Consider the following 26,316-nt stretch of genomic DNA (forward strand, 5'->3'; position numbering starts at 1 on the left):
TCTAATTCATTGATTTCTGCTCTAATCTTGGTCAACTCCTTCCTTGTCAGTGGGTTAGGCCTGTCCCTCTGTTGCTGTTCCAGTTTCTTGAGGTGAGAATATAGAAACTGCATTTTAGATTTTTCTATTCTTTTGAGTGAGGCTTGGATGGCTATGTATTTCCCCCTTAGGACTGCCTTTGCAGTATCCCATAGGTTTTGGACCGTTGTGTATTCATTCTCGTTGGTCTCCATAAATTGTTTAATTTGTTTTTTGATTTCCTGGTTTATCGAGTCATTCTTGAGCAGGATGGTCCTTAGTCTCCAAGTGTTTGAGTTTCTTCCAAATTTTTCCTTGTGGTTGAGTTCCAATTTCAGAGCGTTGTGGTCTGAGAATATGCAGGGGATAATTTCAATCTTTTGGTATCGGTTGAGACCTGTTTTGTGTCCCAGAACATGATCTTCTTGAGAATGTTCCATGGGTATTAGAATAGAATGAGTATTCTTTGGTTCTGGGGTGTAGTGTTCTATATATATCTATGAGGTCCAAATCATCAAGTATGGCATTCAAAGCCTTTGATTGTCATTCACTATTTTAAACAATGATGTACTGAATTGTTTTATATATCTAACTCTTTTCTTCATATATTTATGGAGAGATTCCTAGAAGGAGAGTTCTTGGATCAAATTGTTATGATGTACATTGCCAAATTACTTTTCAACGGTAGTGTATCAATTCATACTTTCAGAAGCATTGTTAGTCATCATTTTGTAATCTTTGCAACATTAATAGGTTAAAATGCTATATTATTTTTGTTTATACAGTTGACCCTTGAACAACATAGGTTTGAATCGCACAGGTCCACTTACATGCAGGTGTTTTTTTTTCATATCCTTATGATTTTCTTAATAACATTTTCTTTTTTCTAGCTTACTTTATTGTATGAATGCAGTATATGATACATATACAAAATATTTGTTAATCGACTGTTTATGTTATTGATAAGACTCTCAGCAAACAGTAGACTATTAATAGTTAATTTTTTGGGAAGTCAATATTACAGTTTATTTTTTTTAAGATTTTTAATTTATTTGCAGAGAGAGAAACAGCCACTGAGAGAGGGAACAGAAGCAGGGGGAGTGGGAGAGGAAGAAGCAGGCTCCCAGTGGAGGAGCCTGATGTGGGGCTCAATCCCAGAACGCCGGGATCACACCCTGAGCCGAAGGCAGACGCTTAACGACTGAGCCACCCAGGTGCCCCTATAGTTAAATTTTTGACTGCACAGGGGGATTGGCACCCTTGACCCCTGTGCTGTTCATGAGTCAACTGTATTTTCAGTTTTTGATTTCTAACAAACACTTTTCTATATTGGAAGCTTATCCATTAAAAAATTCCATTAAAATACTATATGAAAATCTTATAAAAAAATAAGCAAACAACCCCTAATTGATCTTCATTATAAATATGAGTTTCCACTTGGCTTAATATCTATACAGGTAAGAGACCAGATTCAGTCATCAAAGATATGACAGTAAACCTAAGAGGAAAGGTAACCACCACTATACATGTGTTGCAATATAGCTCTTTCTGTAAAAATGGATTCTATTCTAACTTTCATGTAGAATAATGGCATTTATATTCAATATAATTTGATTAGATTTTATTGAGGATCTATATCCAAGAAGACAAGATCATGCAAGTTAAGGAAAAGTTAGTAAAGCTTTCTTCATTATTTAATCTTGCGCTGAGAAGTAGATATTCTGTAATAACTCAGATGAATGAAAGTAAAGTTATTAATGCTACCTAGATGAATGCTTCCAGAATCCACCTCTATTGACATTGAAGTCAACAAAAGACATGAAGGGGCTGAATCATGCTTGTCCTATTGCTGATAATGAAATCAGAAGGAGTAGGGCGGATGGTACATGGTGTAATTCATATCTGAGAACAGTCTCTAGAGAAGAGTTGGGGTATGGAGCTGAAATCCAGCTCTGGATTGCTGGCCAATCCTATGGAGCACCTTTTTAAACTTCATGCCTTCAAAGATCAAAGATCATTCTTTCCCAATTCTTATAAAGGCACCATGTAGGCTACCAGAGGTCCAAGCAATGTTTTTTTAAGAAAGATGGATTGGGAATCCTGAATTACTCCATGGATTTGAAGACCAGGAGTCCAGCAAGGCTGCTTGGTGAGATTATGATAGATCAGCATTCCAACTGGCTCTTGATCACCCATAGATTATAGGAAACCCCAAATGACCACCTGGTTCCACGCCTTATGTCTAATTAGTCTTCAAGGATTGGGAAGAGTACCAGTCCTTCAGAGCATTTATAGTGGACAGACCTCTGGGGGGATTCTGAGCAACACTTACTGATGGCATGTCTCCTTGACAACTTTTTGCCTAGGGGATGAGTTCATTGTGTGCTGCCATTCTTGTAGAGCAGGACCGACAAACTGTGTAATTTGCCTGTACGATTTTCCTTTTTATTTCATACTTCTGTTACATCCTTCTGAGGTTCAACTAATTACCCACATGGATGTTTCTTATAAGATCACACACCAGGTGAGTATGGCTGGCACCCACCAGACATTCTCACTAGATTTGTTTCGCAATGCCACGTTGGAGCAACTTCTCTTTAGCCAACTACCTAGAAGTCTGTAATTTTGCCAGTGAAAATGAAGCTAAAACAAAAATCTGGAAAAAATAAAGAAGGGAAATGACAATTCTCAGAGGGACATACTGGCAGAAATATGCTATAACAAATTCTAAGAATCCTTTATTGGTCTTCTGACTTCTGAAAAAGACCAAACCTGGAGAATTTCTCTTTAGATTACCTTAATTCTCTTCCCTTCAGCTAATTTGCAAATTAAACGAGGGCAAACAAGGTCCAGGCTTTGAAGGGACTTAGCCTTGAGGCTTTAATTTGGAGCAAACAAAGCATTTATAGCAGTTCTCTGGCAGGTGTAGAATATCACCACGTTGCTGAATATTTAAAAGCGAGGCATGTTTCCAACCCCAAAATCTGTCCCCCAATTGATAAGTCTCTTTTTATTAAATGAATTTTAATTACTTAATAATTAGACCTTCCATAGGAGGAGATGGGGATCCTGATAGTCTGCCAAAGAGGCTAGAGGGCAAATCAGAAGAATGTGCCATTTTCAGATTAGAATTTTAAAAAAGGAATAGGCCCAGTCTAGGGGTGTGCGGGTGGATGGGAGGCCTCCCTAGAGGCAAAGAGTCTTGACATAAACCTGGACAGCAAAATGCTTTATTTCTACTTTTGCTTAAAAGCCAAAGTAGTTTAGAATTCAATGAATGAAAGCACATGCTAAGATGTTCAAACTTTCTGACTGTCTGGATCCGATGGAAAGATTTCTCATAGTCTGTGTGGTGTGTGTATGTATGGGTGGAAGGGTCCACAGAGACTATTGTTCTCATTATTTTAATTCTAGGAGCCTAACACTTTTGATGTCCCTGCAGATTTAGCAGCTTTTCATTCATTGCCATGGTGATATTTTACCTCATTTTTTTAGCATCACAAAGGAAAAGCCTAAATGAAAAATGTTTGCTGCTTTTGCTATTAACATTTCTCCTGCCTCAGTGACAGCCAACAGTTTGGTTGTGCCTAGCTCCTGAGGAAATAGGTATTGGCTGGAACCTGATTGATGGTTGCAGCCATTGCTCAGGCTGTCCCAGCCAGGTGGGGGCCGGCCCAGACACCACTGATAACGTTGTTCCTTGGGACAGTGATTTACAAGGAAGGAAGGATAGGAAAATTTCATTCAAAATGTATATCACTAGCCGACAATTTAAACTTATGATGCTTGGTTAAAATGTTCATGGATGTACTACGCATAGCCTCTTCCCCTCCCCCCCCAATACACAATCAGTTTTCAAATGAAAGGCTTCATGGTTTGACTTCATGTATGTATATTAGCCTTTGCTGTTTTTCACATCCCCTGAAGAAATACCTGGTTTCTCCCTCTCTGTATGCCTCCTTAGCCATTGCTGTCCTTCCTAGACTTGCCAGTGTTTGGAGTCTGACATATTTGCCTAAACAAAATATCTTATGGATAATATATTTTTCATTCAACAAATATTTGATGGACAATGATATGTCATGTGCTCTGCTAAGTCTGAGTGCAGAATACAATAGACTTAGCCCTGCTTTTGTGGAATTCTACAGATTAGCCAGGAAGATGGCTGTTAAATCAATGCCATAGTTAATTAATTACAGTTGAAGTAAGTGCTGCAAAGGAGACATACAGAGATGATTGGTTCTATCTAGGCTTGGGGGAGGCCTCTCTGAGGAACTGAGAATTCTGCTTTGGCACTGGGCACTGTCAAATCGCAGGTATTCAAGTGCTGTGTTAGAGAAGAGTTAAACTTTACTCCTTCTTGCATGAGTAGGTAGTAAACGTTCTAGGGAAGAATTGTGGTTGTGGCTGTTTAACAGGCCTTGAGCAGCATTAACAAAGTAACATATATAAATGGACCCTTAATGAATCCTTTCACTGTTAAAATTAGTACTAAAGAATAACTGAAGGATCTTTTACAAAAATCCAAATAAACAGGGTGAGACCCATTTCTCCATGGTACTTGCATAATGGTTGTATATCTCTTGCTAACAGCACTTAATGCTTACTGTACAACTATAATTAGGATAGTTGATGTCAATAAAATTTCTGATACTGAAGCTCAGGCAGTTTTACTGACTATTAGGAACTTATAAAATTTGAATTATAACTGTCTGTGTTTATCATTTTTGGGACAGGAGATAAAATGGAGCTCCCATACATGTCTGACTTCTCCAAATGCAAAACAATGTGTTCTCTCCTTTTAATAGTTCCCAAAGTAATACCTCCCTAGTAGGTGCTGGTCTTTGCTAATGCACGGAGGGGCAGATATTGTGTGGACCTGCATTTTGACTGGTAGGGGACACTTCCAAGGAGTCCAGGTATTGCTAGATTGAAAGCTGCCTTAGCATCCTGGGTCAGACCAAGTGTGAAGGTAGGAACCTTGACTGCAGTTCATTCTTGGAAACAGCCTTTTTTCCAAGGCTAACAGTGAAAGACCTCCTGAAAACATCAAAAATTAAGTTTGTAAAAAAGATAAAAGAAAAGAAAATTTATGTGTTATTTTTGAAAGTGCCATATTTTAGGCTGGTTTGTCCCTGAGAGTACTTACTAAACAGCCGAGTTTACCCCACACTGTGCAGCTACTTAGGGGTTGAGGAGTGCGGGGGATACTGATCTATAGAAGAAACTCTTCTTGAGACATTTCCATGGGTTGGGGAAATAAGGCGTTTTAAGAAATATGATAATTCAACACTAAAACTTAAAAAAAAAAAAACCCAAACAATCATACATATTGTAAACGTTTGAATGAGTTTTGCTCCTATTCTAGTTCCATCTGTAAAGTAGAGACAGTGACACTAACAGGTCTGTTGTGAGGATAAAGTGAGGTGATTTATAAAGGTACTTAATATAGTGCAAATGTTAAAACTGAGACCTTGCCCGAAGCTGTCCAGCTGGTTAAAAGGTGAAGCAGAGAAGTGACCCCAGGTAATCTGACCAACCCATGTGTCTCCTTCTTTACCATCCCAGACTGCCACTGAGAATGCTAGGATGTGATAGAGCCAACACTCAAATGCAATTATCAACATTTATATATCTCAATGCTCTTTTTAAACATTTAGAGTCACCTAGAACCTCAACAAATATTTGTGTATTTTGTTTTTCTTTCAGGTGATATTTGATATACTCTTGAAGCATAAGATACCTCTGCCCCACCCCCAAAAGACCCCACATATACAAACCATAGACACTTTTCAGACTTTTATTTGTATAACTGGCTTTGTCATATTATCTGTAAATTATCACTGCTGTAAAAATTCGAAAGCTTTTGAGATGATTTCCAGGAGGCAAGACTAGAGAAAAGGTTTTTTTTTTTTGTTTTTTTTGTTTTGTTTTGTTTTTTTTGAGTCAGTACCTTATGAATAACCACAGTTTTGATAGGTAGATGTTTTCCTTTTTAGAGGAAACTTGAGAAATACAATTAAGAGGGAGCAGGTTTAGGGAGTAGACCAGTTCAATAGATCCAAGAATTATTTTACAGGAGTTGTGGAAGAGGAGCCTGGAAAGTTCCTTGTGCTAGATGCTTGGGTAGCAGTATTTGAGGTATAAGACAATACTAGAAAAAACTGGGGACATTAGAGTTTCTTAAATGAAGCAAAAACTTTGCTGATTTAGAAACAGTGATCTTTTACTATATTTGGAATATAGTAGGGTGAGAAAAGAGTAGAGATAGGAAGACCACTTGCGCTATGATTACATGGATCAGATGTGTTTGAATCCAACTTTTTTCAAGAAAAGGCTCTTGTGGATCAGGTAGCTATTTTTCACGAGGACTTAGTTAAAATTATACTTGTATCTCTCTATGAATGAAGCACAGGAATCATTTGTATTGCCTTACAGCATAAAATGGCTCTTCTGAAAATACTGTATTTCATTCTTACGAGTTGCAGTGAGTTTAATGTTCATTACTAGGTGTTCATACTCATGCCTTGAAAATATAGTACTAAGGTGATAGCCTATAACTTCTTCTTTTAATACTGTTGCTGGGTTGTTACACCACCAAGAGATGTGAGTGCCAAAATTTGGCACAATATTGGGAGCATTAATTTAAGCCATATAGAGCCTTGTAAACTTACAATTGCTTTTTGATGTGTTGGGTTTGCTTTGCAGATACAAAAAAGAAAAAGCTACAAATCATGTTTATAATTTCTCACTGTGTCAAATAATCAACTACTTGAAATTTTAAAACATTATTACATCATTAAATTTTAAATAGGATACAATTCTGACCTCGTTTATTAAAATATGAAATAATCATAGAGTGTATACTAAAAAAGCATGCGGAATGTTAACCAATTCCATTAAGTCTAATTATATTAATATACAATATTATGTCTTGTGTATGATCCTTCCAACTGGTTGAAGTTTACATAAAGGAACCAGTTGTTGAGTATCAGTTTGAATTCAACCATACCTCATTTTATTGCACTTTATTTTGGTTCCTAGATACTGCATTTTTTACGAATTGAAGGTTTGTGGCAACCCTGTGTCACACAAGTTTATTGGCCTCATTTCTCTAACAGTATTTGTTCACTTTGTGTCTCCATGTCACAGTTTGGTAATTCTTCCAATGTATCAAACTTTTTCATTATTATTATATTTGTTATGCTCATCTGTGATCAGTGATTCTGATGTTACTATTGTAGTTGTTTTGACACGCCATGACCTACACTCATATAAGATGGCGAACTTAATCTGTAAATGTTCTGTGTGCTCTGAATGCTCCACCAATAGGCCATTCCTGCATCTTTTTTCCCTCTACTTGGGCCTCCCTATTCCCTGAGACAAAACAATATTGATATTAGACCAATGAATAATTCTCAGTGGTCTCTAAGTGTTCAAGTTAAAGGAAAAGTCATACATCTCTCATATTTAAAAAAAAAAGCTAGAAATTATTAAGGTTAGTGAGGAAGGTACATCAGAAGCCAAGATAGGCCAAGGTAAGACTTTTGCCCCAAACAATCAGCCAGATTTTGCATGCCGAGGAAAATTTCTTGAAGGAATTTAAAAGTGCTATTCCCATGAACACACAAATGATAAGAAAGTGAAACAACCTTATTGCTGATATGGAGAAAATTTTGGTGGTCTGGATAAAAAGTCAAACCAGCCACAACATTCTCTTAAGCCAAAGCCTAATACAGAGCAAGACCCTAAATCTCTTCAATTCTGTGAAGGCTGAGAGGTGGTAAAGAAGCTGCAAAAGAAAAGTTTGGAGCTGGCAGTCATAGTTTGATGAAGTTTAAGGAAAGAATCCATCTCCATAATACCAAAATGCGAGGAGAAAGAGCAAATGGTGATATAGAAGCTGCAGCAAGTTATCCAGGTCTAGCTAAGATAATTAATGAAGGTGAGTACACTAGACAACAGATTTTTAATGTAGACAAAACAGCCTTCTATTGGAAGAAGATGTCATCTAGGATTTTCATGGCTAGAGCGGGGAAGTCAAAGCTTCAAAGGACAGGCTGACTCTCTTGTTAGGGGCTAACGTAGCTCGCGACTTTAAGTTGAAGCCAGGGCTCATTTACCATTCTGAAAATTCTAGGGCTGTTAAGAGTTGTGCTAATTCCACTCTGCTCTATAAATGGAACAACAAAGCCTAGATAACAGCACATCTGTTTACAACATGGTTTACTGAATATTTTAAGCCTACTGTTGAGACATATTGCTCAGAAAAAAAAAATCATTTCTTAAATACTACTGCTCTTTGACAAGGCACCTGGTCACTCAAGAGCTCTGGGGGAGACGCACAACAAGATTAATGTTTTCATACCTGCTAGCACAACATCCACTCTGCAGCCCATGGATCAAAGAGTTATTTTGACTTTCAAATCTTATTATTTAAGAAATACATTTTATAAGGCTATAGCTGCAATTGATAGTGACTCCTCTGATGCAACAGTGCAGTTAATTAAAAACCTTCTAGAAGGAATTCACCATTCTAGATGCCACTAATCACATATATGATTCATGGGAAGAAGTCAAAATACCAACATTAATAGGAGTTTGGGAGAAGTTGATTCCAACACTCATGGATGAGTTGGAGGGGTTCAAGACTTCAGTAGAGGAAGTAACTATAGAAGTGGTGGAAATAACACGGAACTAGATTAGAAGTGGAGCCTGAAGATATGACTGAATTGTTGCAGTCTGATGATAAAACTCGAATGGATGAGGAGTCACTTCTTACAGATGAGCCAGGAAACTGGTTTTTCGAGATGGAAACTACTAATGGTGAAGATGCTGTGAAAATTATTGAAATGAAAATAAAGGATTTGGGATATTACATAAACTTGGTTGAAAAAGCAGCAGCAGAGTTTGAGGGGGCTGACTCCAATCTTGAAAGAAGTTCTCCTCTGGGTAAAATGCTATCAAACAGCATCACATGCTACAGAGAGATCATTCATGAAAGGAACAATCAATCAATGCGACAAACTTCATTGTTGTCTTATTTAAAGAAATTGCCACAGCCACCCCAGGTTTCATCAGCCCAACCAGTCAGCAGCCAGCAACAGTGAGGCGAGACTCTCTACTGACAAAAAACAAAAACAACAAAAAATTGCTGAAAGCGCCAATGATGCTTAGCATTTTTTAGCAATAAAGCACTGCTAAATTATATTACATAATGCTATTGCACACTTAATAGATTACAGTAGAGGGTAAACATAACTTTTATATGAACCAGCAAACCAAAAAGTTCATCTGACTTATGTTATTTCAATATCCACTTTATTGAGGTGCTTTAGAACTGAACCTAAAATATCACCAAGGTATGCTTATACCCTTTCATTTAATGTTTTATTCTATTCTGTTGTATTTATTATCTAGAATATAGTGAGTTTTTGAAACACCACAGACATTTAAATGTAAATTAGGTATTGAGAACTTTATCCATTGTGTATAACTTATACAAGAGTGTATAGCTGAAAAAATATAAGTATCCAGATATTTTACCAACTTATTCAAAATATTTTATTCTTACTTACGTTTTATAAAACATATAATTTGTCTGTATAGGTAAATTATTCCCAACTTTATTTCCTTAACTACAAAATAAAATATGGAAGTGGAGACCAAGAAGAAAACTATTAAATAAAAAAAAAATTGTTTAAAATCTATTGTCCTACATAACCCTCACAACATCTGGCTAACTATTCATTGCAGTGTTGCCTTATGTAGTATATACGGCCACTCTCTGTTTAAGTACATGCTTTAAATCTATACTTTAGCAGTTATAGATTAATGTACTTATTTTGAATAGACTCTAGACATTACACTACAAAGAGTATAGAAATTGGACTTTGAACAATGAGCTAGGACACAAGTTAACAGATTCCTTTTGGTCTTTACTCAGTGGTAAATCTAGCATAGTTACAGATTAATTCTGGACACTAAATAAGAATAGAATAATGCATGTGGCTGGCACCCCCTGTAGATATGTTTGTAGTGTGGAGACAAACAAATCCATGGATCCAGATTCTAGAGCCTTAACTGGGGGTCCGGATGACTAATTTTAGTAACTTATGTTTGGGATAAATTTCAGTTGGTAAATTAATATTTGTACAAGTATGAATGGTTCTACATGGTCTAGAATTAATCATTCTTACTAAAGAACAGCCTTAATATTGCATTTATAGATCTGCAGGTCTATTAATGTAAATGGAGGTATAATGAGTAGCAAACCATCTTTGGCAGCTTCTAACTATTCCATATGTGATATTGATACAATTTCCTGTTTCATAGATTCAATTATCTGGTGGTTTAAATACTCTGATCCCTGAAATAGATATGAAATTCCATGTTCACCTAGGGAAGGAGGCTTCTTTACGGCATTTCTGATTGTCTCCCATATTTAATTATGATGTTTTAACTAAGTCATCTTGTCTTTCCCCTTTTGACTCCAACAAATTTTTTTTCAGATTGTAAGAAAATTTAGGTTTGTGAGAATAAACAGACCCAAAATAAAACTAATAGTAGTTAAAACTGAGCACAAGTAGAATTTGTTATTGACTACATACTGATGGAAAAATTATCGGTAAAATTTGATCCTGGGCCTAGGAAATTTTGACTTAGTTAAAACAAATCTATAAAATAAAAAAAAATCACAATAACACAAAATATGATCAGGAAACCTTGAGGTGAACCCCAAAATGATGAATGAATTACATTTTATTATGAAATGAACACACAATGAAAGCAATTCCAGTAAGATTGAAGTGAAAATCAAAATATTGGAATATAACTGTAATGAATGAAACATGAATCAAGGAATTTAAAATTATTTAAATAAATGAACTCTAGAAAATAAAATTGCTAATGTTCTATAAGTGATAGCATAATTCATTCAAATATGTTTATGTTTAATCATTTAAAAAGTTTTCACAGTTGAAGCACTAGAGTCATAAATATCCATCTATTCACAAAAAGGGGGCTCAAGAGGGCAAGATCAAAATATTTTCTACCCTTCTCATGTAAAACATCATTATGTGGGAGACTTCTCTTTCACCATGCTCATACTCAGTAATGGCCATTTATTTTCTTTTTGTCATTTCCTTTTTTCCTTTTCCCTACATTTGCTTAATCATCCATATGAATGTGTCTTTTCCACATGTTATTGTACATGAACATCACAATGGTTATGTGAGTTGAGTTAGCTCTTATCCCATATTATAGCCCATAGAAATGGAAAAAAGTTACCAAAGGAATCATACAGAGTAGATCACCAGCCAGACTAGAAACACAAGCTAATCTAGTTAATTTTCTCAGTTTACCACAACTATAACTGGCAAATACTGATGATCATTTACCTTAGGCAGTCAACCCATACGAGAGTGTTCTCTGTTACTCTAATTGGTGGTTAATGTCATCCATTTTTCTTGAAATTGCTGTAGGCTATGCCATATGGTCAGTCCTTCGTGAATCTCCTTAACTTCATAGTCCTCTGTCCAAAGCCATGTACTTGGAAGCACATAGGACCAGGATTCAAAAGAACTAGATTGTGGGGTGCCTGGCTGGCTGAGTCAGTAGAGTGCATAACTCTAAGTCTCAGGGTCATGAGTTCAAGTCCCACACTGGGCTTGGAGCCTACTTTAAAAAAACAGAGCAAAACAAAAAAAGAACCAGGTCTTATTTGCAGGATTGTGTGAACTTGTGTGTAGAATTCTATTTCTCTGAACCTCGATTTTCTTGTGTGTAAAATTAGGATGATCTTGTGTATTCTGTTTATTTTACAAGGCTGTTTTATGAACGAAGACTAACAAAATAGTAAGCTTCTAGAGATTAATGGCAATATTTTTATCATTTTGTTAGCCACAGAAACTATTGTAATATCAGACACATAATGCAGCAAAATATGAAGAACCAATGAGATGAAATTTGACAAAACATAAAATACAATTTTCTATAAAGAATACAGGCGTGATTATTTTTATTGGTGGTTATTCTGCCTTATCTGAAAGATTTATCCTCTCTTCTTTGTTTTTCCCCTAGGACCACTAAGGTTCCTATCCCAGACAGAATCTGTCACAGCTTTTATGGGAGACACAGTGCTACTCAAGTGTGAAGTCATTGGGGAGCCTATGCCAGCAATACACTGGCAAAAAAACCAACAAGACCTGACTCCTATCCCGGGAGATTCCCGAGTGGTGGCCTTGCCCTCTGGCGCCTTGCAGATCAGCAGACTTCAACCGGGGGACGTTGGAATCTATCGATGCTTCGCTCGGAATCCCGCCAGCTCGCGAACGGGAAATGAAGCCGAAGTCAGAATTCTGTCAGGTGTGACTGCCCTCTTACTTTCGTCAGAATTATACCCTTTGGAGTAGTTTGAACAAAAATTTTCCCTTCAACAAATGCTTTGTGATTGTTTTTGAGTTCTGGGGGTTTGCTTTACATTTCCCCCCCTTCTTTCTAAATGAGCCTTTAGCTGAGGGTAAGCCAAAAGTTTTTCTTACTCTTCCCAGTCTTGTATTTGAAGTGCCAGAGAAATACATATTTTCCTTATATATCTGGCTTCATTCATGGATGTGTTCACACATCCATTAATACACAATGAGTGCTTCTTACTGTAAAGCTCACTGCTAAGCATTGTTAATGTATCATTTTATTTTCCCCTGATAACATTCTAAGTAGTGACTATTATCCCCATTTTCAAAGGATGAAGGTGAGGCTCTGCAAGATTAAGAACCTTCCCCAGGTTAATACTGAAGATTCATTTACTCATTAATTCATATACTCATTTCTGAGAAACACTGTGCTATGTATCGGGATGTAGCAATGATTAAGACTGACACAGAGCCTGGCTTGTTAGAGTTTGGGTGACATGGGCATGTAAATCATTACAATATAGTGTGACTGATACTATGATAAGGAAAGTAGTTTCTCTCTACCTCTTATCTTCCTTTCTCTTCTCTGGCAAATCTACGACTGTGGGCTCCTTTTCATCTCCTAAATAACTAGAGGTTAGACTGGAGATTTTCTAACATCTCTTCTCTTGCATTAACTGCTACTATCTTCTATCTATGTAATACCTACTTTCTCATTTAGTAGCACTTGGAGGGTTTACAAAGACTCACTTGTGAGAATCACAACGAAGACACACACTTGAGTCATTGTGACAGACTCCCTATCAAAGCATTGATGTTGGCTCTTGTCTCTGCATGCTGTGTGTAGTTACCACAAGTCCTTCAGCTAGGTAGAGGGTAACATTCCTATGTCTCTTCAAAAGTAAACTGACAATTTGAACATTCCCAGGTACTTTGATAAGGAGATCTTTGAAGCCTCTTCTAATTCTTTTGTGTACTCTTTCCTCCATCAGTCACAGGGATACTGACTTCAATGTGTCAATATCCATCAGCACCACGATTTCCTTCCATCCACTAGGCAGTGACAGACGCAAATGTAGCATTTATTCCCAACACATACATGCATCTATTTAGGCATCCATTAGATACACAAAAATTTTAAATATTTATATTCACATGTCCTTAATAATGCATCTAAGTCAATCAGATGGGAAGCCTAGGTAAGCCACATAGAAAATTGTCAAGACTATGTTAGCCTATCTTAATATGACTGAAAGGTCTGTTTTCCAGAGGTATTAAGGGATAATGTTGGACTAATTAAATATTAAATCTGAAATAGAAAGTTTTGAAAGACACAGAGACATAAGCATTAAATCACCACTTACATTTATTTGTTCACCTTGTAAGACACATTTGCATTATAATTTGTGGAGATTTATTTAAAGCCAAATTTCATATTGTTAATTTGGCTAAAAGCAAGAATATGTTGGGGTACTTTGGAGGTGTTTGGATATTTTTTATCTGAATGGAAACAAATTTTTTGAAGTTATTACAGCTAATGAGAAATTTTCTCCAAGTTCTATGGATTCAAATACAAACTTTAAAAAGGACTTATGAGCTGTAGTAATACACACACACACACACACATTATTGTTGTACTTGGTTAAACCTGTCTCTTATGCTATTGACCATGTAGAGGATCTGCTGAAGGAGCATATGTTTGTCCCATTTATCATTGAGTTTGCAAGTTGGTTTAGAGGTCAAATACACAAATCCATGACAAGTACAAAATTGAGTAAGAGAATGGATGGATGGATGGATGGATGGATAGATGGATGGCCAATCCCAGTTTCTTTTAATTGCCATTTATGATTTTCTCATTTTTAAAATCTTGCTAATCTTTTCTGACTCAATTTCTGTTTTCTGTAAGTACCAATTTGAGGAAGTAATAAATTACATAGATAGATGACCCACTCTCAATTCTAATGCTAATTTAATCAGGTAAGAAGAAGTAAGTTAAAATAAGAAAGCATCAGATTATTAATATGTGTTATAAGCATTAAAGTCCTATCAGAATAGTCACCATTCTTTAAAAATATATTCTTCTTCATGGTCATTTAAGTACCATCTTGCCTGATGATGTTACCTATTTTTGTGTTAGTTTGAAACATAAATGCTAATGTGTGTAGAAAATTATCTACTACTAATTAATATATAATTTGGTGTTCCTACTCAAGTTCATATAAAATAAAAGTTGCCCCTTTTATGTATTAAGTGCTTGATATCACCAAGTAACTGAGATCCATTAAATTCAGATTTTAAGAATCAAATAGTTGTTTCGAAATGTTGCTTTTCAATGTATTTACTAAATAAATAAATACCTTATTCAACAAACTTTTGGGTGAATTTTATATTCCTGCCATCAGGCTGGTTGCTAAGAATACAAACTTGGGAGACTGTGCCCTAAAACAGCAATAGCATAGTGGGTAAAACATGGGGCGCCTAGGTGGCTCAGTTGGTTAAGCGTCTGCCTTCAGCTCAGGTCATGATCCCAGGATCCTGGGATTGAGGCCTGCATTGGGCTCTCTGCTCAGTGGGGAACCTCCTTCTCCCTGTCCCTCTGCCAGCTGCTTCCCCTGCTTGTGCTCTCTCTTACTCTATCAAATAAATAAATAAAATCTTTAAAAAAATAGACAAAGGAAGTAGACTGTACTGTGAAGGAAGAAATATAGTGGTTCCCTCACATAGAAACTCCAGCTGCTGATTTTGAAAAGCAAGGTAGTGCACAGCAGGTCAGAAGAGCAGAATCAGCACAGCACAGAGAAAGGAGAGATAATAGCTTTTCAGGGGACCTGCACTTCATCTTTTTAACAAGGCCATAGGGCACAGGAAGTGTTGGAGTGGAAAAACTGGAGGTAAGGAAGATAAACTGAAGCGAGGAAGGTAAGGTAGAATGTGCAGAATTAACCTGGAGAGAATTGACCCATAGTGGTATCAGCCAAGATTCAGAAATGAAGATGAGGGACGAGATCTTAATTAAGGTAGTTCTCGAAAACATATCACGTAGGGCATATGAGGGAGAGGATAGAATCCGGGCTCAGTAAAAGCTAGGGGGTGGCACTTTTCTCTGAGATTGGGTGTGGAATAGTGGTGCTAAGATGTTCAAAATAAATTGCAAACTTTGAAATGTCATACTTGGTTAAAATTTCCCCATAACATTTTATATTTTCCAGATTAAATGAGTAATTACTTATTTCATTCAAAGGTAGGGAAATCAGTAACTATTTTGATTAATGTTTTAAGATGGAAATTGAATTCTTGCCTATGCGGAATTGTACATTTTTAGCAGAGTAAGTTAGTATTAAATTGTCATAAAGGTTTTTTTTTTGTTGTTGTTGTTGAAATATTGATAATACAACACTAAGTAAGATTGAGATGGTTTGAAGTATTTTGTTGCATGTGATGGGGAACATATGAGGTATTGAGGGCCACTGGGATTGTCAGGTTCACTTTATTCGGTTCTCATGACATCTGAGTGCCAAGCAGTAGATTGAATTGCTGAATTATAAATCTGCTTTGGGCACTAGGTTGACTAAAATAACTGGCCCATACACTGAAACTCTTATTTCAGTTTTCTTAATGGCCTAATTGAATTGATCAATTGGTAATTCAATCTATTGTTCATTCGTTTAACTGCAATTAAATGACTCTGGGTCCTGGATAGACCTGAACTCTAAATATCTGTACGATTAGAAGCATTGGCTTTTAATGGAATCAGTTGGACTAAGTTATATTTTGAATGATTTTTCTCTATAATATTCATTTTTATTGAAATGCATTTTAACAGAAACATTTCAAAATTCATATTGTTTAAAGGAGAACTATTTTTCTTGTTTTAAAACAAATGGTTTCTGAATTGTGTTCATCACCAAGAATTTATTATTAATGGGTACATAACATTTTTAGTTTGACTAAATATTACTTATATTACAAAATTAATTATATTTTGCTACTATTTGTTTTATAATTTCTGCAGAATAATAGTTTGTAGGAAAAAACAAAGAAGACACATTCTTTGTTTTGAAATATACCATTAAGCCAGAGAGTTCATTCGTGTAGCCATATGACTAACATAAGGCCAGGAATGGCAAATTCAGGTAAGTATATCTAGTTCCAAATCAGCACAGACAAGGAATAAGTCAGTTCTAGGTGGAAAATTTGCAGACTCCTTGTAGAGATGATTCTTTTGCTAGATATTCAGGAGATAACCATTTGTAGAATAACAGCAGATGATAAATCTGGAATGAGAAGTTGAACCTATTTTATGGAGAACATTGAATCCCATGTCTAGGAATTTAGACTTGATTCTATTCACTTTATTGATGGCTAGGAATCCTTGAAGGTTTTTGAATAATATATATCATGGTATAAACATACACACAGAAAAACAGAAATAAGAAAGTTAAGAGCAAATTAGATTAATGTATTACTGGTATTACTGGTATTTTTGTATCATATTCAATGTTTTTCACTGCACTAAAGGATTTTCCCATACTTAGCTGCTTCTTTTTTTTTTCTTTTGGCTAGTTATGAATAAAACTATTTCTTATGCCATGCTATAAAGAGAACACTATTAACCTTTCATAGATCTAATTTGGATAAAATTGTTTCCTTTGTTTCTCTCTTACATGTACATAGAAAAGAATGAAATATAAGACGATATTATAATTGAACCATGTGAAGTCCACGTTTCCTAAATATTAGACTTAATTCAGACTGCATGAAGGAGTCAGCATGTGGACTACTATAGTCCATTACCTATTGAGTTAATATTGATCTATTGAACCATTATTACAATAAGTTGCTAAAAGCATGGAGTATGATACCAGACTAAGTATAAATCTCAGTCATACCACTTACTAGTGGTGCAATTTAGGGCAGGTTGCTTAATCTAAATCTTTATTTATTTTACAAAATGTAGAGAGTAATGTCACATATTTCTAAGGGTGGTTATGAGGTTTTAACTTAAGAGGCCAAATATAATGTTTGGAATTGCTAAGTCCTTAGTAACTATTATAATTACTTTCAAATATTAGAATTCAGTCTTAAAGCATTTGATTCTCATGTCAAGATTATTCATCTGAGAGTAAATTACCTGATTTTGATTCTGGATATCTAAGTGTTCATTTTTTAGTGATAGTTACACATATTTTATGCTATTTACCCACAGTACTGTGTCTCTGCGTGTGCTTTTCACATCCATTAAAAGGCAAAGTATAGTCAACTATTCCTTCTCTAGTAATGCATTGCTACATGATTTTCACCCTAAACTTTCCATCAACATCATTTTGTTTGCTATACAAAATATTGCAAAAGTCACTGGCTTAGAAATAAGAGAAGATAAATAAGACTTCTGGTATTTGATCTTTATTAGTAATTAACAATTCACGGAATCTTCTAAAATCCTTTGTTTCCTTATTTGTTAAGAGAAAAGGTTGGCCTACAATAGCCTTTCCAAAATTTCTACCAGGGCTCTCATTTATTATTTTATTCCACATTCATATCCAACTCCACCTTTGTAATTATGGTGTTTAAGAGTTCAAGTTTGCTAGACAAACTCTAATTATTAAAAACTGGGGCTCCTGGGTGGTTCAGTCGGTTGAGCATCTGACTTGATTTTGGTTCAGATCATGATCTCATGGTTGTGAGATTGAGCCCCGTGTTGGGCTCTATGCTGGGATTGGAACCTGATTAAGATTCTCTCTATCCCTTTCTCTCTGCCCCTCCCATCCTCCCCCAGCTCATAAATAAATAAATAAATAAATAAATAAATAAATAAATAAATAAAGTTGGGAGGTGCGTGGGTACCTCAGTGAATTGAACAGCCAACTCTTAATTTCGGCTGAGGTCATGATCTCAACGTCCAGGGATCGAACCCCACATCAGGCTCCACACTTGACAGGGAGTCTCCTTGAGGATTTCTCTCCCTCTCCCTCTACCCCTTCCCTCACTCACTCTCCTCTCTCTCTCTCTCTCAAATAAATAAATAAATCTTTAAAAAAACACAGAAATGGGGTGCCTGGGTGTCTCAGTTGGTTAAGCATCTGCCTTTGGCTCAGGTCATGATCCCAGGGTTCTGGGATCAAGAACCACATTGGGCTCCTTGCTCAGCAGGGAGTCTGCTTTTCCCTCCACCCTTCACCCCACTTGTGCCTCTCTCTCTCTCACTCTCTTTGTCTCTCTCAAATAAATAACTAAAATTAAAAAAAAAAAACAAAACTATAAGGCCACGCAAAAACACAAACATTGTGTCAAAATCAATCTCATAAAATATGAGACTATCCTACTTTTAAATTAATTTGAATAAAATGGTTTTTAGCTAGTTTATATTGTCACAAAAAACACACCAAAAGAAAATTGGACACCTTTTATTGTATACAACTGGCCATGTAGTGAAATGATCAAGTTCCATATCATGATATGCTCTACCTGCCAACCCCCAACCATGATAGCTTTAGCTTGCCCTCTTTGGGAACCAAGGCTGGGCAGAACATGGAAGCCAATGGACAGTCATGGTGTATTAGAATTAGTTATTGTCACTCAGGCCTTTTAACCAATGTGAGATTGTAGAGATAATCAGTGTTTTATATACAGTTGATGAAATTCCATTCAGATACACAAAGTTGATATGTTAGTAAGCCTAGGCTGACTTGAAGTGGATAAATAGACAGTGTCTCTTTGATTCTTGAATTTGTTAAAAAAGAAAAAAAGTCTTCATCTCTCAGTGCTGTCTTGGGGACATCGGTCTCGTCCAGAATTCCAGGGTAAAAGTATTTGAAGTACTGGGTGATCTATTACATTTTTCTTGCCATGCCTATTATTCTAATGTCACTAGTGATCTCTCCCTCAGCAGTTCCACTAGTTTTTCTATTTTCATTCTTGACCTGGAATAATATTAGATATTGTTTATGTGATCTCCTCTTAACTCCTGTCCCCTGATTCATTGCTATTTCTTGTAAGGTCAAAAGCAAAAACGGTATACTTGGGAGTGTCCTCTATAGGAAGGAATAAAGATTCCTTGAAAAAGAGATAGTTTTTCTTTTCCCAGGAGTCTTTTAGGACTGATATATGGTCAGCTGTGCATTTACTAGGAATATGACACTAAGTAGCCCCAGCATGGGTGACTGAAGAATCCGGCAATCTGCCCTGACTCATAAACAAGGGGCTTTCTCTGAGTGTGTGTAGAAGTTAAACCTATAATCTGTGAGTGCAAAAGTCACAAAAATCAATGAAGGGACTGGTAGAGCTTCCTTCTCTGGTCCTGATTGATACCAGTTTATTCCTAGAGCTTAAAAAAGACATATATAGTCATGAGTTATGGGCATACCTTTATTTTTTCAACATTGGCTAAAAAGGAAATAACCCAAGTACTTTTTTTGATTCTTTAACAAAAACAAGAGTTAGCATAGGGGTATCTCGGTGGCTTGGTCAGTTAAGCGTCTGCCTTTGGCTTTGATCATGATCCCGGGTCCTAGGATCATGAGCAGGGCCCTGCACCTGCTCAGTGAAGAGCCTGCTTCTCCCCTCTCCTCTCTGCTCCTACTCTCTCTTGCTATCTCTGTCACTATCTCTGTCTCTCTCTCTCTCAAATAAATAAAATCTTTTTAAAAAAAGAATCTTAAAAAGTAAAAAAAATCTTAAAAATATAAAATAATCAATTACTTTTCTAGAAAATTTTAAATGCTACTTTATGCATTTATATAAATTATGAAGATTTCTGGGTTCCCTAAACTAAGTTTGACACATCATAATGACAGCATTTGTTTTCTGGGACTCTACTGTCAGCTGTAAAATTACCAAAAAAAAAAATCATTCTATAAATTAAAAACTACTTCCTTCAATCCTGCTACAAAATGAAACTGATAGACTTAAAATTTGCCTGTGAGACAGAAGGGATATAACCATATGCCAATGATAAGAATAGACACTCCGCTTTCTTCTTCCAAACTCTATCTACAAATAGCAGTATGTGTGTGTACATGGAGAAAGAAAGAGGAAATATGAACAGATGTAGGAATATTTACAGAGAGGGAATGTCATTTTTAGTACTGAATTGGTGTAAATGAGGAAGGGAAGTAATAGAATTGTGGACTGATGACTACTAGCTCCTGAGAAATGGTTCTCTTCTCTGTTCAAAGCTCCTTGGCTTTCAGCCAGATGGAGTTTTTTTTTTCTTTTTTTATTAAATAAATTTTGATTCCTGTGATCAGTCTGGATTAGATTGGTTTTTAATAAAAGACACTCTAAACACAGAGTTAGAAGGAGTTTGATGAAATTTTTCACTCCAAGCACATATTATTATACCTGCTTGTGTTTGAAGACACAGGGTACCTGCTGAATTTCCTGAAACAGAACCAGATGGGGGGTGGCTAAAGATCCAGCAGGTGAACAGTAGGTTAGCTTGAAATTGAGGATGCAGACAGGAAACTCGCTCTGTGAAGTTAAATCAATTTGTAACTCTTAAGCCTGGGAAGAAATCAAAGAGAATATCCCACAGTAGCCTGCAGTGTCCTCTCATTTCCAATTGGAAAACTGTTTGATATTCCATTGGGACAGTCATTTCATAAAGAAAACCAAAGAGTATACAACAAGGGAAAAAAAAAAAGGTTTGCTTTCAGAAAGCATAAAAATTAAAAGCAAGTACTGGTTATTTTGAGGAAGATAGTTATTAAGTTGTGAAAACTGGTGTTTTTTTTTGTTTTTTGTTTTTGTTTTTGTTTTGCTGACACGGATGCCAACAGTCCATAATTAAATTTCTCTCTGCCTCAGTTATCCTTTAGACTCAGCCATGCAAGTTCAGTGTTGATATTCATAAACAGTAATTGAGGAAAATGGCCCCATGAAAAGAAGGTCATTGTCATCACAGGGTGAGCAGGCTTTCCACTGTGCACGGGATAGTGCCGGGGACATCTAATGTCCTAGAATAATTATAAAGAGAGTTACCTTTCACTCTAAAACATACCCAGTGTTGGATAATATATGTAGTGAGCCGTATCTATCATGAGGTAAGACAAATTCATGTGGCTTTGACATATTTGGGGAAACCTGAGAACGCAGAGTCAAATTTAGCTTCTATTGGGGTGTCTGGGTAGCGCAGTCGTTAAGCGTCTGCCTTCGGCTCAGGGCGTGATCCCGGCGTTCCGGGATCAAGTCCCACATCGGGCTCCTCCGCTATGAGCCTGCTTCTTCCTCTCCCACTCCCCTGCTGTGTTCCCTCTCTCGCTGGCTGTCTCTCTGTCACATAAATAAATAAAATCTTAAAAAAAAAAATTAGCTTCTAGCTGGCCTCACAGACTCAGTTAATTTGGCTACTGTAACGTCTAATAGAAACTTTTTCTTTAATTGAAATGCCCTAAAAATAGAAAATATTCTCTCTCTCCTTTTACCCGTGTGTCTTCTCCATGACTCTTTGAGTAATGGACCCTGAAGACAGTTGAGTTCTTATTTCTAAATATGTGAAATGTAGGTAAATGTGTCAGGTTATGTGATCCAAAATACTGTTGACTTTTAACAATCTATTGCTGAAAGACGGTGACTGGAAATACTTAAGTTTTTCACTGCCTTTACAAATGAAAGTAATAATAATGATAATAATAGCAAAAAGAAGGAGGAGGAGGGGAATGACCTTTACTTTTTTTTTTTTTTNGCCTTTTCTTTTTTTTTTTTTTTTTTTTTAAGTAGGCTCCACACCCAGCACGGAGCCCAACACAGGGCTTGAACTGAGATCAAGACCTGAGCTGAGACCAAGAGTCAGATACTTAACCAACTGAGCCACCCAGACACCCCTACTTTATCAATGACTACTTCAAGGATACAAACCTATTCCCATGTTGAAAGGAAATGGGCTTCTTGAATATCTCAAAAGATAGGCTTATTTGTTTAAACTGTCTAAATTAGGGGCACCTGGGTGGCTCAGTCGTTAGGCGTCTGCCTTCGGCTCAGGGCACGATCCCAGCATTCTAGGATCAAGCCCCACTTCCGGCTTCTCCGCTGGGAGCCTGCTGCTTCTTCTCCCAATCCTTCTGTCTGTGTTCCCTCTCTCCCTGGCTGTCTCTCTCTCTGTCAAATAAATAAATAAAATCTTAAAAAAAAAAAAAAGACTTAGTTTAAAAAAAATAAAAAAATAAAGTGTCTACATCAGTTCTCAAAGATTGGTCTAAGGATGCTTAGTGTTTCTCGAGATGCTTTCAAGGGATCTGCAGGTTCAAACCTATTTTAGTGACAATACAATTTTTTTCATATTGTTTCACCATGAAGCAATAAAAATTATTAACTTTATTAATTCTTAATCCTTAAGTTCATATATCTTTCAATATTCTGAATCTCTAAAGAGGAAATACATATGAAGGATGTCTAAATACATTAGTTTTTGATTTTTGTGATCATGTGAGTTTCAAGCTGAATTAGCTCCTTTTTTTTTATGGAACACCATTTTTACTTGAAAGGGCAATCAACAGAAAAACTGTAGCTATTCAGACTTGGGTACTAGTTAGACATTTTCTCAAAAATGAACAAAGTGAGCCAGTCAGTTTAAGGAAAATAGTATCTGCTGCCAAGGATGAAATTCAAGATTTTACGTTAAAATTAGAAATTTGGAAAACTTGTATCTGCCACTAGGAGCTTGACAGCATCACAACATTAAGAGACCTTTCTGAGGGGATTGGTGTTGATAGTAACAAATGGGATTTTTTGATACTGTATAATGAAATGTGTCAACATTGAGAAGATCTGTCTAATTCCCTGTGCCATCCCAAATGACCACAGATTGATGGACCAGTATCATGCACGGGTAAAAAGATCTGTTCAAAATGCAGGATAGACCAACAGATTTTTATGTAACAATGCAAAATATTTATCAATATGGGGTCGGATTCTACATTACAACTTACTTGCAAGAAACTACTTATTGGTGTAGTGTTAAAGGATAAAGTCTACAATTATTTGAAAAGGTTATTAAAATATACCTTACTTTTCCAATTATATATTTGTTTGACATCAGATTATTTTCATATAACTCAACCAAACCAACATATCAGAACAAAGTGAATACAGAAAGTAACACACCAGTCTAGTTATTCTCTATTAAACCACTCATTAAAGAAATTCACAAAACTCAGGGCGCCTGGCTGGCTCAGTCAGTAGAACATGTGACTATTGATCATGGGGTTGTGAGTTCGAGCCCCATGTTGTGTGTAGAGATTGCTTAAAAACAAAATATTTAAAAAAAATTGTAAAAATATGAAGTGTACTACCCGTCTTCTCACTAATATTTTTATTTTGGAAATTGCAGTTTTAAAAAATACATATACTATGGTAAGTTATAAATAAAAATTTAATATTTTTAAAAATCTCTCAATTTTGACTTTTAATATGGTAAATATTTATAGCTATAACCTACATAAACAAAAATTCTTTGGGGTCCTCAATAGTTTTTAAGAGTACGTTGGTTCCTGAACCCACACAGTTGTGAGATCCACCGTCTACATCATGAATCATTTTCCTAATGATTATAGATTAGTCCCCTCCAACTCAGATAACAGGTTAAGTTAAATAGGCTAAATTTTCCATTCAAAAAGGAAGGAAGGAAGGAACGAAGGAAGGAAGGAGAGGGCAGGGAGGAAAGAAGGAGGGAAAGAAGGCAGGCAGGCAAGCAGAAAGGAAGGAAAGCATAAGCAAGGACAGCATGTTTCCATAAGGTGTTTTTACACTTGAAATGCAATCTGTGTATGTCAGAAATCAGTATCCCTGTAAGGACTCATTTCCCTCTAGTTACATACTACCCTCTTGCTCTCTCAGATTAGCTTTTTTGCTGCCAGGATGACAATGAGATCAGGTCAGTTGGAGAATCATGCCAATACTCCCCACCCCCCAACAGGAAGAAGCTAAACGGGCTCTTAGTCTAAGCAAATAGGACTGCTTGTAATCAATTTAGAAAAACCGTTGCATTTTTTTTGCATTCACTTCCATGAGTATCATACAAAAGAGGTCTGCTTATTTTTTTTAGTTTTTAATTAAAAAATTGACAAAGGAAAAAATCCATTTTTGCTGGTTTGATTTTAAAGCTATTGCCAAATATGTTTTCTCATATCTACCATTGCATTACCTTCTCATTTTTATTTTAAAACATATAGCACATACATAAAAGCATATGAAACATATGTGCAGTTTAAAGAATAAACATAAAATGGCCATTTGTATACCTATCACCCAGTTTATGAAAGAGAGTATTACAAACTGATATTTGATGCCATTTCCTGTGATGAAATCATACTCATTAATTAACTGGAAAAAATTGCCATGTTCAGCCTATTAGCTGAACAATTCATTTGGATATGAGTAGTCAATGCCCATGTAGTAAGAACAAAAACGATTTTTATGAATATTTCCTAATGCTATCTTAGTCCCATTAAAATCAATTTAGTCAACAGAAGTCATGAACTAAAATTTCGAGTTTACTCTTTCCAGGGCTTTTCCATCTGTACTATTTTAGAGCCTAGAGAAAAAACTTTCATCCGATCTTAAATACATGCTTTGTGTTTTAATCATTGACTCTTATAATTTCTTTGTTCCTTGTATAATTGTTATCCACCTTGCAACACTAGAATTCAATAGAACACTCTACTCTAAAAATAATATGTTTCTTAAAAAAACCTTTGAAAATGGAGAAAAATCCTAAGATGTAAATAAAATCCACTCATGATTCTGTCACACAAAGATAATCTTGGCCATTGTATCTCCATCCTCCCTCTTTTAAAACATAAATCTGCTTTCTTGATACTTCTCTTTAAAAAAATCACATTTTAGGGAAGAAAAATAAGGCAAATATCTATTGCTAAATAAAAAAAAACACTCCAAAATTTAGTGAATTGAAATAATTTATGATCTCTTATAATCCTGCAATGTATCTCAGCAATTCCTCTCCTGGTTCCACTTTGGCACCCTTGTGTACATTTGGCTGAAGTGAAAGGTTCAAGATGGCCACAATCACATGTCTGTCAGTTGGTGGTGGTTTTTGGTGTGGGGGACTCCATTATTCTCCATGTGTCTTCTTCAGGTAGCTAGACTAAGATGCTAGGCTCAGAAAGAGTCATGGCAGAAGCTGTAAAATCTCTTGAGGTCTTGGCTCCAGAGCTCATACAGTGGGTATGATGTCCACCATAATCTATTGGTCAAAGCACAACACAGGACCAGGCCAGATTTAAATCATAGGGAACTAGACACTCCATTCTGGATTGGAGGAGCTCACACAATTTGTGATCATATTTAATCCATCACAACGTTGTGAAACATATGAACTACTTCCTATTAAAGAACATTTCTATTAGCTTTTTGGGGAATTTCCATAATCTTAGAATTTATGAGGTTATATATTTATAGAGAATTATCTTTGGAGAAATAAAACCCAATTTCTGTGGCAACAGCTGACATTTTTATACCTATCATCAGGTCACAAATACTAATGCCTCCAATGAAGCTACAAAGATAATAAACATAACTGAAATGGGCCAGGCAGAGATTGAAGTCATCTGGAATATATATTCTCTGTCTAAAAAAGTAATAGCAGATGGTTACTCAGTGGCAATATGAGCCCAGTGATGCCTGAACTACTGATATTTTAAGATAAAGATAAAGTCCCAATGAGTTAACGTTATTTTGTGTATCTTCATAAATTGATTTAGAAGTTTTTATGGAAAGACAGGAGACCTAGAATAGTGAGAACAATACTGAAGAAGAAAGTCAGAGGATGCATACTGCCTGATATCAAAACTCATTATAAAGCTACTACAGTCAAGATGGTGTGATATTGGCAAAATAATAGGCACACGGATCAATGGAACAAAATAGA

At 36.0% G+C, this 26,316-nt stretch overlaps 1 protein-coding gene across 3 annotated transcripts in view; it reads left to right on the forward strand.

Annotated features, from left to right (window-relative positions):
• DCC (DCC netrin 1 receptor) overlaps positions 1-26,316 on the forward strand; it is a 1,087,479-nt gene that overhangs the window by 491,498 nt on the left and 569,665 nt on the right. For all 3 annotated transcript variants that reach the window (XM_034642890.1, XM_034642891.1, XM_034642892.1), the window contains exon 3: positions 12,100-12,384. In XM_034642890.1, coding sequence (XP_034498781.1) covers positions 12,100-12,384 — 285 coding nt within the window. The remainder of the gene's footprint in view (positions 1-12,099; positions 12,385-26,316) is intronic.

This window comes from Ailuropoda melanoleuca, chromosome 14 (assembly GCF_002007445.2).
Source record: "Ailuropoda melanoleuca isolate Jingjing chromosome 14, ASM200744v2, whole genome shotgun sequence".
NCBI classification, from domain to species: Eukaryota; Metazoa; Chordata; class Mammalia; order Carnivora; family Ursidae; genus Ailuropoda; species Ailuropoda melanoleuca.